Below are 13253 nucleotides of genomic sequence, written 5' to 3' on the forward strand. Positions count from 1 at the left end.
TTATTGTCCAAATGTGTAAAGGAAAGTTTTATGCTAATCCCAGGGAAAGTAACTGATTGAGTCTGTTTATTTTGAGACTGCTCCTTAGTATGAAAGATCATCTTGAAAGTGCCATTTCCCCCTGTGAGACACAGCACAAGGTATCAGCTCAGTGCAAGAGTCCTGCTGAAAAGAAGTGACAAGGAAGAACAGACATGGTGGGAGCTAAAATTATCCCCTAGCATCTGTGAAGTGTCCAACAAGGTGCACGCTGGGTTATTACTGAGGGGGTATCTCATATAGTCTGGCAGTCCCATCAACGTGACAGGGCAGGCAGCACATCATCTGAACAATGAGACACTAATAATATGTCCTTCACAAAGGCACCACTTTTCTGACACCACAATGAAGGAATGTCACAGTAGCATAGATAATGCAGGGCTGGTCCAGAGGTGAATGCTACATCACCAGGGCAACCAGCTGGGCCTAGACATAGAAGGATTAGATGACTAAAAAATGAGGTATTTGTGTAAAGGCTAACAGTTTGTTAAGGTTTGTTTAACTATTCAAGCATCTAATTTAGGGAGCAAAGTGGCATTCAGTTGAATATCCAGGTTTTGAAACCTATACATCACCCACAAGGAGCATGTAGAAGTACAAAGTGAGAAGCAGTGAGCAGGATGGGAAGCACAGTGGAACCCTGTCTTGCGTTAATGAGCTCTGGTGCGGTCATAAAATTATCCTAATAGCAAGAGCAAGGCCATGAAAGGAGCATATAGGTAAGTGCCCCAGAGGATGTTAAGGGTTATCTTTCATCCCATGTCTAGTCAGACATGCTTATTCTCTGCTCACACCCCACTTATGTTTTTCCTTTGTGCACTTATAAGGAAGCACACCCAAGGGGACTTGAGACTTACTGGCACTTGAAGTAGATTACAACATCAAGATCTAATTCTTATTTGTGCCCATGTGCAACTTCTACTTCCGGTTGGGTGCATCCTGCTGCACATAACACAGTGACTTATAGGATAATGGAAATTATTTAAAATAAATAAATAAAGCTATGTGTCATCAAAACCATCAAGTAAACAGAGAAGAATATCCAGAATGAAGGGGTGCTGGCAAGTTTGATTAAGCCACAATATCAGCTGCCTTTGAATTATTCCTAAACAGTCTCTGCAAAATTCATGTCATATTTTGGGACAAGATTAACAAAGATCTCTAAAGTGGATGTGAAACTGACCCCTGTGTAATGACCCAGTACAAGGTACATGCACCACCTTAGAGGGCTTAAACAGGATGTAGGTGGTGCATATGCTTTGTGCTGACCCTCTGCATTGGGTTGAAATTCATCTGGATGAGCGTCATGCAATACATACATATCAGTTGTGCCTGTAAAACCCTGTTTCACTGAACATAAATGAGTAAAAGTATTTGTTAAATTTACTTAAAATATTTATACGGCTTCTATCTGTAGGTATCTAAGTACCTTATGCTGAACTAATGCAAAGGCAGTGTGATCCAGTGATTTCATGTAGGCTCCTGGATCTTAGAAAACTTGCATTCCACTCCCCAGTTTGCTACTGACTTGCTGTGTGGTCTTAAGAAAATCACATAACCTTTCTACACCTCAGTTTCCCTTCTGTAGAAGTGAATGCTTCCCAGTTAACACAACACATGAGGATGAATAGGGGTAGCAAAATACAACAGCCAGACAGCAGGGAAGGAGTCCCAAAAAAGAGGCATGCATTATATCCTAAAGGCGGCTGGTGAAGAACTTCAGGAGACCAATCTGTGAGACAGTTCACTTACTCCCCATTATGTCAGCTGGTATGTTATAAGCTGCAGATGTTGATGAACAACACAGCAACAGAAAAGTGTTATATTGAGAGAACTGCAGATGCTTTCACGGGTGATGTAATCTGTTTAGTAGGCAATTCTGCAGACTTCATGAAATTCCACTTGAAATTCTCTAGACTAGTGAATACTTATATTCACCCCATGGAAAAATTTTGATCAGTGTTCATAAATTTGTCAGTAATGTTTACTCTAGAGATGTAGAAATTGCATCTGAAATTTACTTTGATGCATATTGAATTATATCTACTTTTATTGTATTATGGAATAGTTATTTCTGTTTAATCTATTGGCATCTTTTTGATGTACTGAGATTTTGTATTTGTTTGTTTCCCTTCACAGCAAAAATGAGGTCATTATTTGTCACTATAGGAATAAATGACAAAGGATTACAAAAAAATGCCCTTAGAAATGATTTGTTGCCATAAATATTCACATTAAAGATGACCCATTTATAAGCCAGCACCATAAATTGACTATCTAAAAAGTGAGTGCCCCACATGAATGCTGATCCCTGCCCCCTTCCTTGATCTGTTTTGATTAGCCAAGAAATGATTTGTTGATTCTTGCCCAGAGAAACTCGTCCCTTGAGTGGGAGAAGATAGGCGCCCCTTGTCGTATCCAAGGAGCCCATCCTCCAGCTGCAGCTAACACCATTTGTGTGCTATTAGATCTACAGCAGGCATGTGTGACACAGTTACCATGCTTGCTGGGCTTGTTAGTCTCAAAAGCACATACTCTGGAAGATGCACGCTTAGGATAGCTGCCTCTTTTGTCACCAATCTGAGGTGCCACTTTAGGGATCTGATGCCATACCAGCAGCCCCTAGCTTTCCTGTCCTGTTCTACTCCTGGAGAGAGTTCATCTCCTTCCAAAATGTCTCATGTAAAAACTACCCATCCCTCCATTCTTCTACAGAAAGATTGCCTTCAAATTGTGTCTTCCTGTCTTAGTTGATAAGTGAATGTACATATCACATTTAGTGAGCAGGCTTATTTTACTACTGGTAGTCCACTCAACTTTGAGTGGCTTATATTTCTGGGAGTTGTTTTTAGGAATCCATCTCTTTGAGACAAAAACACAAATTTAGTTCTTGTGTAACAACAAATACAACTCCTATTCAAAAAATAGAATAGTAGTCTACAGTGTTCCCAAATATTATATGTTACAATAGCAGTACTTCAATGTTTGGGGCCTGTAGTAGTATAGTAGTGAAATAAAGTTAATATGCATGCGCAGATGAACAATTTATTTAATTTTGATAAGCCCTATGTATTCAATATTGCCATGTTCTTTGAGGAACTTTCTCCCTGTTCTCTCGCTCTAAATATATATGTTTCTAAAGTCTTTTCCTTGTGTCTTTCCTACCTAGCATCATCCTCTCCTTGTTCATTTTCTGTCCAAAGCAAAACCCTTCAGAGCAAATCTTTGTTGAATTCCTACTACTCAGGTACTAGTGCCAGATTTTTTTTTTTTTTTTTTTTTTAGTTTTCTTTGTTTTGTTTTGTTTTACATTTCCTGATATGACATATAGACTGAGCCTTCTGAATGTTGGATACGGCTAACCTTGTTTTCATTTTTTTTAATTTGTTTTCCTCGTTGATCTTCTGTTGATTTCCATTGATCCGTGTCGTGTGGGTGACCGGAATTCCATCTCAAAGTATCATCAGACACTGTTCCATCGACTGCCCTGCTAGGTAAGAAGACAGGTATAGTGCACTGTATTCCAGTGGAGGGAAAACATTTATTGCATCTGAAAATGACTCTAAGGGACACAGTCAAATGGTTTAGGCTTCAATATTACAACCCTCCTTTGGATTGACCACCACTTTGTTATTGAGGAAACTGAAGCAACTCTAAGGTTAAGTGTAGTCCTACAACCAAATCAGAAATGTGACTTCCCCTTAGAGCTGCTGTTTGCTGTTATGCTGGAATAACGTGTTATGGATTCTTAAATAAAAAGTAGGCCAAAATAATTGTGTATTTCAGTTCCATTCAAAATGCACACAAAAATAAAAATTAGTGAAATCTTGGAAAGTGGACAAAATAGATCAGGAAAAAAAATTACACTATCTTCCTTATTAAAAGGAAAATAAGACAAAATTTGAGAACCTGAGGGGTGTGAGGTACCTCTTTCATGTGTACTGTGTGACGTGCTGGGCCAAATTTCCATCCATTCTCCAATTTTGGAAACCATTTTCACTCATGTAAGTGATTGTGCCTACAAAGCTGACACACACACTTTGTATGTGAAGATCAGATCTGAGATCCCCAGCTCATGTGCATAAATGAGTGTTTGCATATTCAGAATTGGTCGGAGCCTGCTTCTTTGGATGCAATCAGTTATGAGAGCAACAAGTTCCATGCAGAAATCAGAGGCTGAGCTTGGGAAAGGGAGACTTTCATACTGAGTACATTGAGAACTGTAAAAGCAAAGAAAAAAATGTCTCCACTTGTAGTACATAGCCCTACTCTATCTGTCATGCACAAAACTCCCATTGATCAGCACTTGGATACCATGGTGCTAGGTGCTATGCATAAACCTGAAGAAAACAGAGATTAATGTCAATGGGAATTTGGTACAGAATGAGTACTGAATATGCAGTAGAAAGTACAGATCACAGAGGAGAATTTTGCCTGAGTTAAGAGAGTTTGCACTGAGTTAAAGCCAAGGGAAAATGCATAATGGTAACTTTATTTTATGAAAGGAGACTCTCTAGGCCAACGTTTTCAAAATTGGATGTTAGATATTACCCTTCAAATCCCTGTTTCAGCACCTGAATGAAAGTGACCTTGTAAATGTCAGAGTAGTTAAGTGTGCCATGACTCCCTTTGACTTTAATAGAAATCATCAGTGCTCAGCGCCTGTGAAAATCAAGCCACTTTTATTTGGGTACCTAAATACCAATCTAAGTAGTCTAGCTTCAGGTATCCAACTGTGAAACTTTTATTCTTTGGAGTTTTAAAAAGAATATGCTGCCCCATCAAATTAACAAAGAGACAGCAGAATGGGCAGAAGAAACTTTTAAGCTGGAGAAAGGAGAAAGAGCTATTCAGAAACGTATTACAGGTGTACCCTTGAATACAAGAGTAATAATAGCTTACCAGTTTTGGATCTCCCTTGAGGACGTCTGTGCTTACTGTCTGTGGAATTTGAAAAAGGCAATTCCCCTGCTATGAATCAGAAAACAGATATGGGGAAGATCAAATCTACCCAGTGGTATTTATCAGACCTGTCATTTTGGATTATCTGCAGTAACTTTTCTCTTCCAGACACAGTAATCTACTTCAGCTGCCTTAAACATTACCCTGAGCAGGTAGCAGCCCAGTAATTAGACCAGGAAAAAATTACATGCAAGCACGAGTGCACTGTATTACAAAGTACAGCAAAGGAACAGAGTGAGGCTGGAAGAGACTGTCGCAGAACGTAAATTTATCATGCTATCTGTTGCAATACTGACTTTGGGAAGAGAGGATTCTTTTTTCAGGGGGAGAATGTGTCCATTTTCCAGTTGGGTTGTATTTCATAGTTTCCCAAAGACGAAATGTTGTCTAAGAGAAATCTAAATGTAGATTCATATTACAGACGTGGTCCCTACACAATGCAATTACTGCAGTATATTGGGCAGGTGCTGTCCACCCTCAGCTCTGCACTTAGTATCTGTCAAAACAAAGGCCCCTATTTTGCTGGAGCTTTTTTCACACCTGTATTCTGGGTAGTGAGCACAGTGGTCTTGTTAGGACAGCTAAATCGTTGTGCAAACTGCACACTTCTTAATTTGAGGCTAAAGGGAAGATTATGTATGACTTGATCCAAGCTTCCTCCAGGGGAAAAAAAAAGGCTTTAAAAATCCCAATGTTTAGAGAAAAGCAGTAATAATTACTAAGAATCAAATTGTTCTTGTATTTTACTTTAAAACTTTAAACTCTTTAAACTACTTTAAACCACTTTAAAACTCTTAACTAGCTAATGTTTATAGCCCACCGACATGGTGGATATGGATTACCATTTCCGTTTTACAGATGGGAAACTGAGGCACAAAGGTTAAAGCCATGATTTTCAGAGATGCTGTGGACCCACAGTTCCATCTGAAATTAAGAGTCACAGGTACTTAACCCCTCTGAAAAGAAGGTCTTTAGCAACTTGCTCAAGGCTGCCTGGTGAGTTGCGGACAAAACCAGAATCACAACCCAGTAGTTCTTCAAGTATGTGTCAGTGTATATGTGCCCCAGCCACATGAGACCAGATATTTTTGAATAGCAGTGTCAGGTCTATGCATGCACCCAGTGCTTCCTCATGCTCCTCTATGAGGGCACAAAGGGTGGGGTGACCATGACCCACTCACAGTTCCCTTTTACTGCCCATGGCAGCAAGAAGGAAGCTAGTGAGTATCCAGTTTGCTGTATGATTGCTTTGGCTAAATTTCCCAAAAGCTTATTCCACTCCTCTGAGATACCTCTGAACTACCTTCATTCATTTATTCTTCCTACCCAGGTCTGTTCTAATGTTTGTCAAACTAAAAACTGCTTGCAAACCGCCCTGTATAGCTCCCCCTGTACAGGTTGTTAGAATGGTACACTCAAACCCTACAAATTTTAAGCCTTCGCCATCCTGTGATGAGCTAATTGCACTGAAAGAGAGGCACAGCAGATGCGTATTCTTCTTGGGAGAATCTCACATTCCAAGCAGTTGTTCGATCTGCCTCTTCTTCTCTGCAAGAACCTGCAACTTGAGGGATGCGAGGCTGTACCTCCATCTTCTGAAGTAGTGTGTGCGAATGGCTTTGGAGCCAGGAGATTTGAGCTCAAAGACGTGTCTAACAATCAAGCCCACACGTTGCAGCATTCCGTCTAGCAGGCAGGTGACTCCGAAGACATCTGTAGAGAAAGAGGCACAGAAGCCATCATCACCCCCCAATTTGACATCTCACATGTTGGATGCAGTAGACTGAAAAGGGCTGCCCTGAGGAGTCGGGGAGGGGCTTGAGAAGGAACTTGGTCTCCTCTCATAAAGAAAGACTCTGGGAGACAAGCCAAATAAGTCTCACCGCATCAAAGATGAGCAGAAGGGAGCAGACTGCACCACAGAAGACTTCACCGGTGACAGCATCAATGCCAGCATCATCTCTTGGCACTGACATATGCATTAGAAACACTCAGTCCTTGGCACTGATAGCACCTTACCAGACCACACCACCTATGGAAGAGGTGTATTCCTTATACCCATCCCCAGGAGAAAACCATTGCTACTGAGGTCTACGAGTCGTGCCACTGAGAGACCAGGGGATCTCTACAAACCTCAACAGCCAGCGCACCAAGATTGGCTCTGGTTCAGCCAGCAACCCACCAGCCCTACATATGCATACAGAATGCCACCATGCCCCTAGTGATAGGGCTCACTCTCTCAGAGATAATCCCTGCCTTCACAAAAGAGGAGTAGGGGTCCCCCTCTCCTAAGGTTTCTGTAGTTGTCAGAGGCCACAGAGGAACAAGATCCGGACACTGAATGACTCCACTCGCTGCCTAAACACCTCTCATTATCATCACTGCAGGATGAAGCAATAGCCTTGGTAATGATAGTGGCACTGGACAATTTCAAGGCTTTTCAGAAGTTTCTGGTGCAGATCATGGACACGTTGGAGACAGAGATTTTTATCATCTCTGAGAAGTCTCATAAAGTATTTGACATTTTGTTGGCTGCTGGTCCTGCCAGAATTGCCCTCCTTATAAATGAGTCATCCTAGACCCAGCAAGAACCTCTTGACAAACGCCAGATGCTATTCCAGCAATAGCTAAATGTGCCAGAATCTGGTACCAGGAACCCCCCCCCCCCCCGTTGTGATTACTTTGACTCCCACCCCAACCCTGACACCCTGGTGGTCTCAGCTGCTCAGCAGAAGTCAAGATCCACCAAAAACATGCTGAAGGACAAAGATCCCAAATGCTACAATCCATCTGGAAGAAAGGCCTACTCATCAGCCTAGCTCCAATTGAGAGTGGCCAGGTGTCAGTCATTGCTGGCCAAATATGACTTTTTGACATGGGATAGGGTGACACCCTTCTTGGCCAAACGCCTTCACAAAAACAGAGAAGCTGAAACACAATATAAAAGAAGACCAGCTCAGAGCCATCTACAGGAAGTGATGGAGGCCTCTGACACTGAGACCAAGTCTGTGACCACTGTAGTAGCCATTTGTAGAGTGTCATGGTGCCAAGCTTCAGGTATCTCTCATAAGGTACGAGCCAGGATTAAAGACTTGCCCTTTGAGGGGTCAGAGCAGTTAAATGAATGCACTGGTAGGGCCCTACATGCATGGAAATATTCCAAAGCAGCCCAGTGCATTCCTACATTCCTCCACCCTATCAAAGGGCATACCATCCTCAGACATTGTGTTATCAGAGAGCACACACCACAGGGTACCATGGACAAATGGAGGTACATGGCCAGGAAATGCCCTGGGTAAAATAAAGGGCATCAAGCCTCCTCCACCTTCTGGGATGACCCATCAGCAAATTTGATGGGATAGTGGAAAGCTGTATAGAAACCTTTCCACAGAGCATGACCTTGGGAAGCCGTCTCATGCCATACCACTGGGCATTGTCTGTTATAACATCAGAATGATGGCTTCCCAATGAATGTAATGAAAGAGGTCTCAGTCTCTTCCCCAACAATGACACTGGTCACATCAGGGGCAGGGTGGAGCCACTTCCAAATGCAAGGTTTGTGATCTCAGGACAATCTATAATTGCATATGAGCATCTCAGTACTGAGAGCCATCAAACTGGCTTGCATGGCATTCCTACCCATCTTTTAAAATGCCACAATGCAGATCCTGATGGTCAACGCATCAGCAAAACACTGTGTAGGCAAGCAGGGAGGCACTCAATCATCTCTCTGCCTGGAGGCAATCAATTTCTGGGAATGGCGCCATCAGCATGGAGTCATTCCAATAACTCTGCACCTACCAGGGGCCAGCAATTACCCGATAGACTTCCTAAGCAGGAATGTGATAACCAGCCACAAGTGGTCACTGTGGAAATCCATTCTAGAACTGATATTCTGCTGGAGGGGAACTCCCACCGTAGATCTGTTCTCCAGGCTGGACAATGCCAGTGCAAGGACTTCTGTTCCAGGGAAGGTGTGAACCCCACCTCCCTTCTGGACACCTTTGTGCTTTGTTGGTCTTGAGGACTACTCTGTGCCTTCTAAGCAATCCCCCTGAGCCCCAGGATCATATCCAACATTAGACAGGACAAAGCTATAGTCAGTACGATAGCCTCTTAATAGCAGAGGCAATTTTGGCTGTTGGATCTCCTACAGGTATCCAGCCTGTTCTTGATATACCTTCCCACCTGTCCAGGCATGCTCTCACAAAACCAGGGTCAAATATTGCACCAGGACCCTCAGTTGTTGCATCTAACAGCCTGGATATTTACTATGCACAAGCCCAACAGAGATTGATCCCTACAAGTCTATTAGATCCTTCAATAGGATTGGAAACCCTCCACCAGGAAGACTTACTCCTTGAAGTGGAAAAAAAAATCCATATGGGAAATAAAAAACATTGTGAACCCAGTTGAGATCGCAATACCAAAGATTCTGGATTACATGCTGCTCCTGAAGCAGGAGGGTTAGCCTTAAGGTCCATCTGGCAGTAATATCTGCATGCCATGCTCCAATGTGGTCACATACGGCCTTTTTACACCTCGCAGTATCAAGATTATTCAAGGGCTTTCTGCGTACTTCCCCTTCAGCCAGAGACCCTACTCCCATATGGGACCTTAATGTCGTTCTCCTGTTGCTTAAGGAGCCTTCATTGAAAGCGTTGGTGGAATGCTTGTGTTTTAATCTCACCCTCAAGATGGTCTTTCCCATAGCCATCATGAAGAGTCAAGAAAACTACAAGCTCGCATGGTTGGATCATCAGATACATCCTTCCACAGGGACAAAGTGGTGATGAAACCACACGCTAAATTCATCACTAAAGTGGTCTCAGAATTCCACCTGAACCAGTCTGTCACCTTACTAGTCTTCTTTCTGAAGCCCCATATGTTACCAAAAGAAACAAAACTTTGTACTATGAATGTTGTCCAGGGCCCTGGTTTATTACATCACCAGGACCAAACCTTTCAGATTTTCTCCCTACCTCTTCATGGCCATTTCTGACATCAAAAGGCCAATCTGTCTCATCCCAGAGAATCTCAGTGGGTTACACAATTCACTGCTATAAATTGGCTGGCAAACCTCCAAATATTAAGGCACGCTCTAATAGGCTTCAGGAAATGTCTTTGGACTGCTTCGGATTTATAGCCATCTCTAAGATTGGTAAGGCAGCCACATGGAGCAATCCACTGAGCTTTGTGAAATCTGTGCACTTGACATGGATGCCAGGTTTGGAAGAGCAGTACTTCAATCTCCATTTGACTGATATAGCTGAATCTCCTCACTCCCACCTTCTGGGGACGATACTGTTTGCCAGTCACCTAGAGTGGGATCCATACTCAAAGTATGGTTACTTATCCTACAGTAACTTTGGTTCTTTGAGAAGTTATAGTCAGTGAGGATCCCACAACCTGCCCTCCATCCCCACTGTTTGGGCTTTGAGTTTCAAGGGAACTGAAGGAGAGTCATGCCTATCCTACCCTTCATGCCCTTGTCTGGGAGCTGAAAGAGGACAGGACACATGTGTGGCCCGAATGGACACTGTTACTCAAAAAAATAAAAACCCAACAACAACAGTGATGCATGCCTACCTGGAGTGAGATCCACACTGATGACACCATCTCAAAGAACTACACTTACTGTAGGGTAAGTAACCGTATTTTCCTGACTTCCCAATCCCATTCTCCAGACACTGAACAAAGCTGCATCTGCAAAATAGTTTGATGGTAAAACTGGTTTATGTAAAAATATGGGAGAAAGAGCATCAGCCACCCCAGAAACCAATATCCATCACACGGTGCTACCTGCAGCTTGGCATATTTGTTCCCATCTGTTATGCCTTCTGCTAATAAAAGTGCAGTGTTTGTAATACTAGATGACTCACCAGACTCAGCTGTGACATGATCTGTTGATAGAAAGACACAGGGGATGCTTCTTTTTTTTTTTTTTGGCTTCCATCCCACCCTTTGCTTGATTAATACTTTTGTAATGCATTTCTTTAGCTGCTTAACTTTCTGGTATGAAACATCCCTGGATTCAGGCACTATGCTTGCAAGTGTCTGTGCTGGGAAAATTAATACTTAGTTGAAAGCAAGAGAGGCGGGAGAGGTTTGCGTCCTCGCAGTTTCATTATGGCCCAGCTTGGACCATGAAGGTGCAGCCCTGATCAGGGCTGGTTTAGAACTGTATTGCTTCAGGGACTATTTTGAGAGGCATTATGCATTGCTGCTATCTTCCAGCCGTCCGCAGTGGATGGAGGTGGAGGGGACTCGTCAAAGGGTGCAGCATGTTGTTCCCGTTGCACCTAGCTAGCTGCCATTCCTACTGTGTAGAATGAACACTGGCCATGGCTCCAATTCCCCCCACTCTTGTCCACACTGCACCCACCCAAGAGGGTGCTAGCCCGAAGCAAGCGCAGCCCTCAGGGGAACACAGGAACTTTAACTCTGTCTCAGCCCTAACAGGAGGAACAAGACAGTGAAAGGTTCCTTGCACCCTTCCTTTCTTCTGTGCACTTATGCAGAAACCACACACAATCTGTCCTGTATTTACACACGTAGAGAAATTTGCCTTAGATTTATCCATTTCTTGGTTGGTGCTGTGCAATTACACACATGCAGTGCATCTGCCCTGGGTTTATCTACAGTATATCTCTAGTTTCAGAGTAACAGCCGTGTTAGTCTGTATTCGCAAAAAGAAAAGGAGTACTTGTGGCACCTTAGAGACTAACCAATTTATTTGAGCATGAGCTTTCGTGAGCTACAGCTCACTTCATGCATCCGATGAAGTGAGCTGTAGCTCACGAAAGCTCATGCTCAAATAAATTGGTTAGTCTCTAAGGTGCCACAAGTACTCCTTTTCTTTTTGAGTATATCTCTGAGCATTTTAAAGGTGAAGATTATGATATTGTTTCATTAGTGAGCTGCATCGTCATTGACTTCTTAATCTGAAGCAGTTAGAGGTTTAAAAATTGGTGGCTCACATACTCTTTGTGGCCTCCCAGGGCATGCCAGCCCCAAGGCAATGGTGGGTGCTGCCTCTGCAGCTGCCCAATTTGCTCAATGTCACTTGCCATGGAATAAGCAGCTGTGAAATAACCTGAATTAGGCAGATGAAGGTTGTTGCTTGATGAATCTCTCTGATGACATTCCTGTGAGACTGACTGACTCGATGGCCGCATGCAGTCAATGCAGAAGATTTCCTGCTTCAGTCTTCCGTGGCTGATGAGGCATTTCAAGGCGGGGGCAAAGTTGTCCTTGGAAATATCGGACAGTTGGGCATGGGGAGATGCAGGTGTGTATGGTATTCTGAGGTTCTCAGTGCAATCTACTAACTAGCTGAACTAATTAATTAAACTGCTTAACACCCTAAGCTAGGTGTGTTTAGCCTCGTTTTACACATGAGGCACAGAAAGACTGACTTGGTCAGGGCCATGCAGTTAATCAGTGGCAGAGCTGGGGCGTGAACTGAAGAGTGCCAGGTCCAAGTCCACTGTAGCAGTGCATCCTCCCTCCTTATTTAAGCATGTATCCCATTTGTTAGTGAAGCTGGGAAAGGAAATGCACACAAACTTCTGTCAAGGTTAGTATATGCAGTATTAAATGTTTGCCAGAATGTGGCAGTGGTGTTTTTAAGACCAAGGAGAATTGATTTTCTCCAGCCTTGTTTTTTACCCATCATGGCTAACACATGAGCTGCTGCTTATTGTCTTTCCCACAAAAGAAAGATGAATGAAGGATGCACTCTCCAGACTGCCTCTAACATGGCTAGGAAATCAAACCATGCTTCCAGTTGGCTCGTCTCTAATTAATGTGCCCAGTTTGGCTAAATCAATATCATCAGTCAAATGATAATTTTTACTCATGTTTGTCATAGCACCATGCATATAGCATACCACCTTTGAGTTGAGTATTTGTCATATAATAAACCCTATGCACATAAAAAAGTGAGCTAATTTTACTAAGTGCCACTGTGTCACTAGCATAATGGAGAGAGATATTAGCCATGTCACACCCGTCCTTAAGAGATGTCAAGTAATTGACAACCCTAACTGTAGTAGACAGAGATTGGATATGTGTGTAATTAAATCCATCACAAACACCACTCAGAATATAATTTATTTTGTGCAAAGGAAGTCTTATCATGTTACACACTTGCCAACATTAAGAGAAAAAAATATAAACAGAGATGATTACATTTATGTAGCCTGTCATTTCAGAAGCAGAAAGAGCTGGTGGATATTAAAGGAAAAGAT

General features: G+C 42.7%; 1 protein-coding gene across 5 annotated transcripts in view; it reads left to right on the plus strand.

Annotated features, from left to right (window-relative positions):
• Positions 1-13253, plus strand: part of PTPRT (protein tyrosine phosphatase receptor type T) — a 720698-nt gene that overhangs the window by 641770 nt on the left and 65675 nt on the right. For 3 of the 5 annotated variants that reach the window (XM_074970228.1, XM_074970229.1, XM_074970230.1), the window contains 2 exons: positions 3209-3286; positions 3498-3533. In XM_074970228.1, coding sequence (XP_074826329.1) covers positions 3209-3286; positions 3498-3533 — 114 coding nt within the window. The remainder of the gene's footprint in view (positions 1-3208; positions 3287-3497; positions 3534-13253) is intronic. The other 2 variants (XM_074970231.1, XM_074970232.1) reach the window with 1 other exon arrangement.

This window comes from Natator depressus, chromosome 13 (genome assembly GCF_965152275.1).
Source record: "Natator depressus isolate rNatDep1 chromosome 13, rNatDep2.hap1, whole genome shotgun sequence".
NCBI lineage: Eukaryota > Metazoa > Chordata > Testudines > Cheloniidae > Natator > Natator depressus.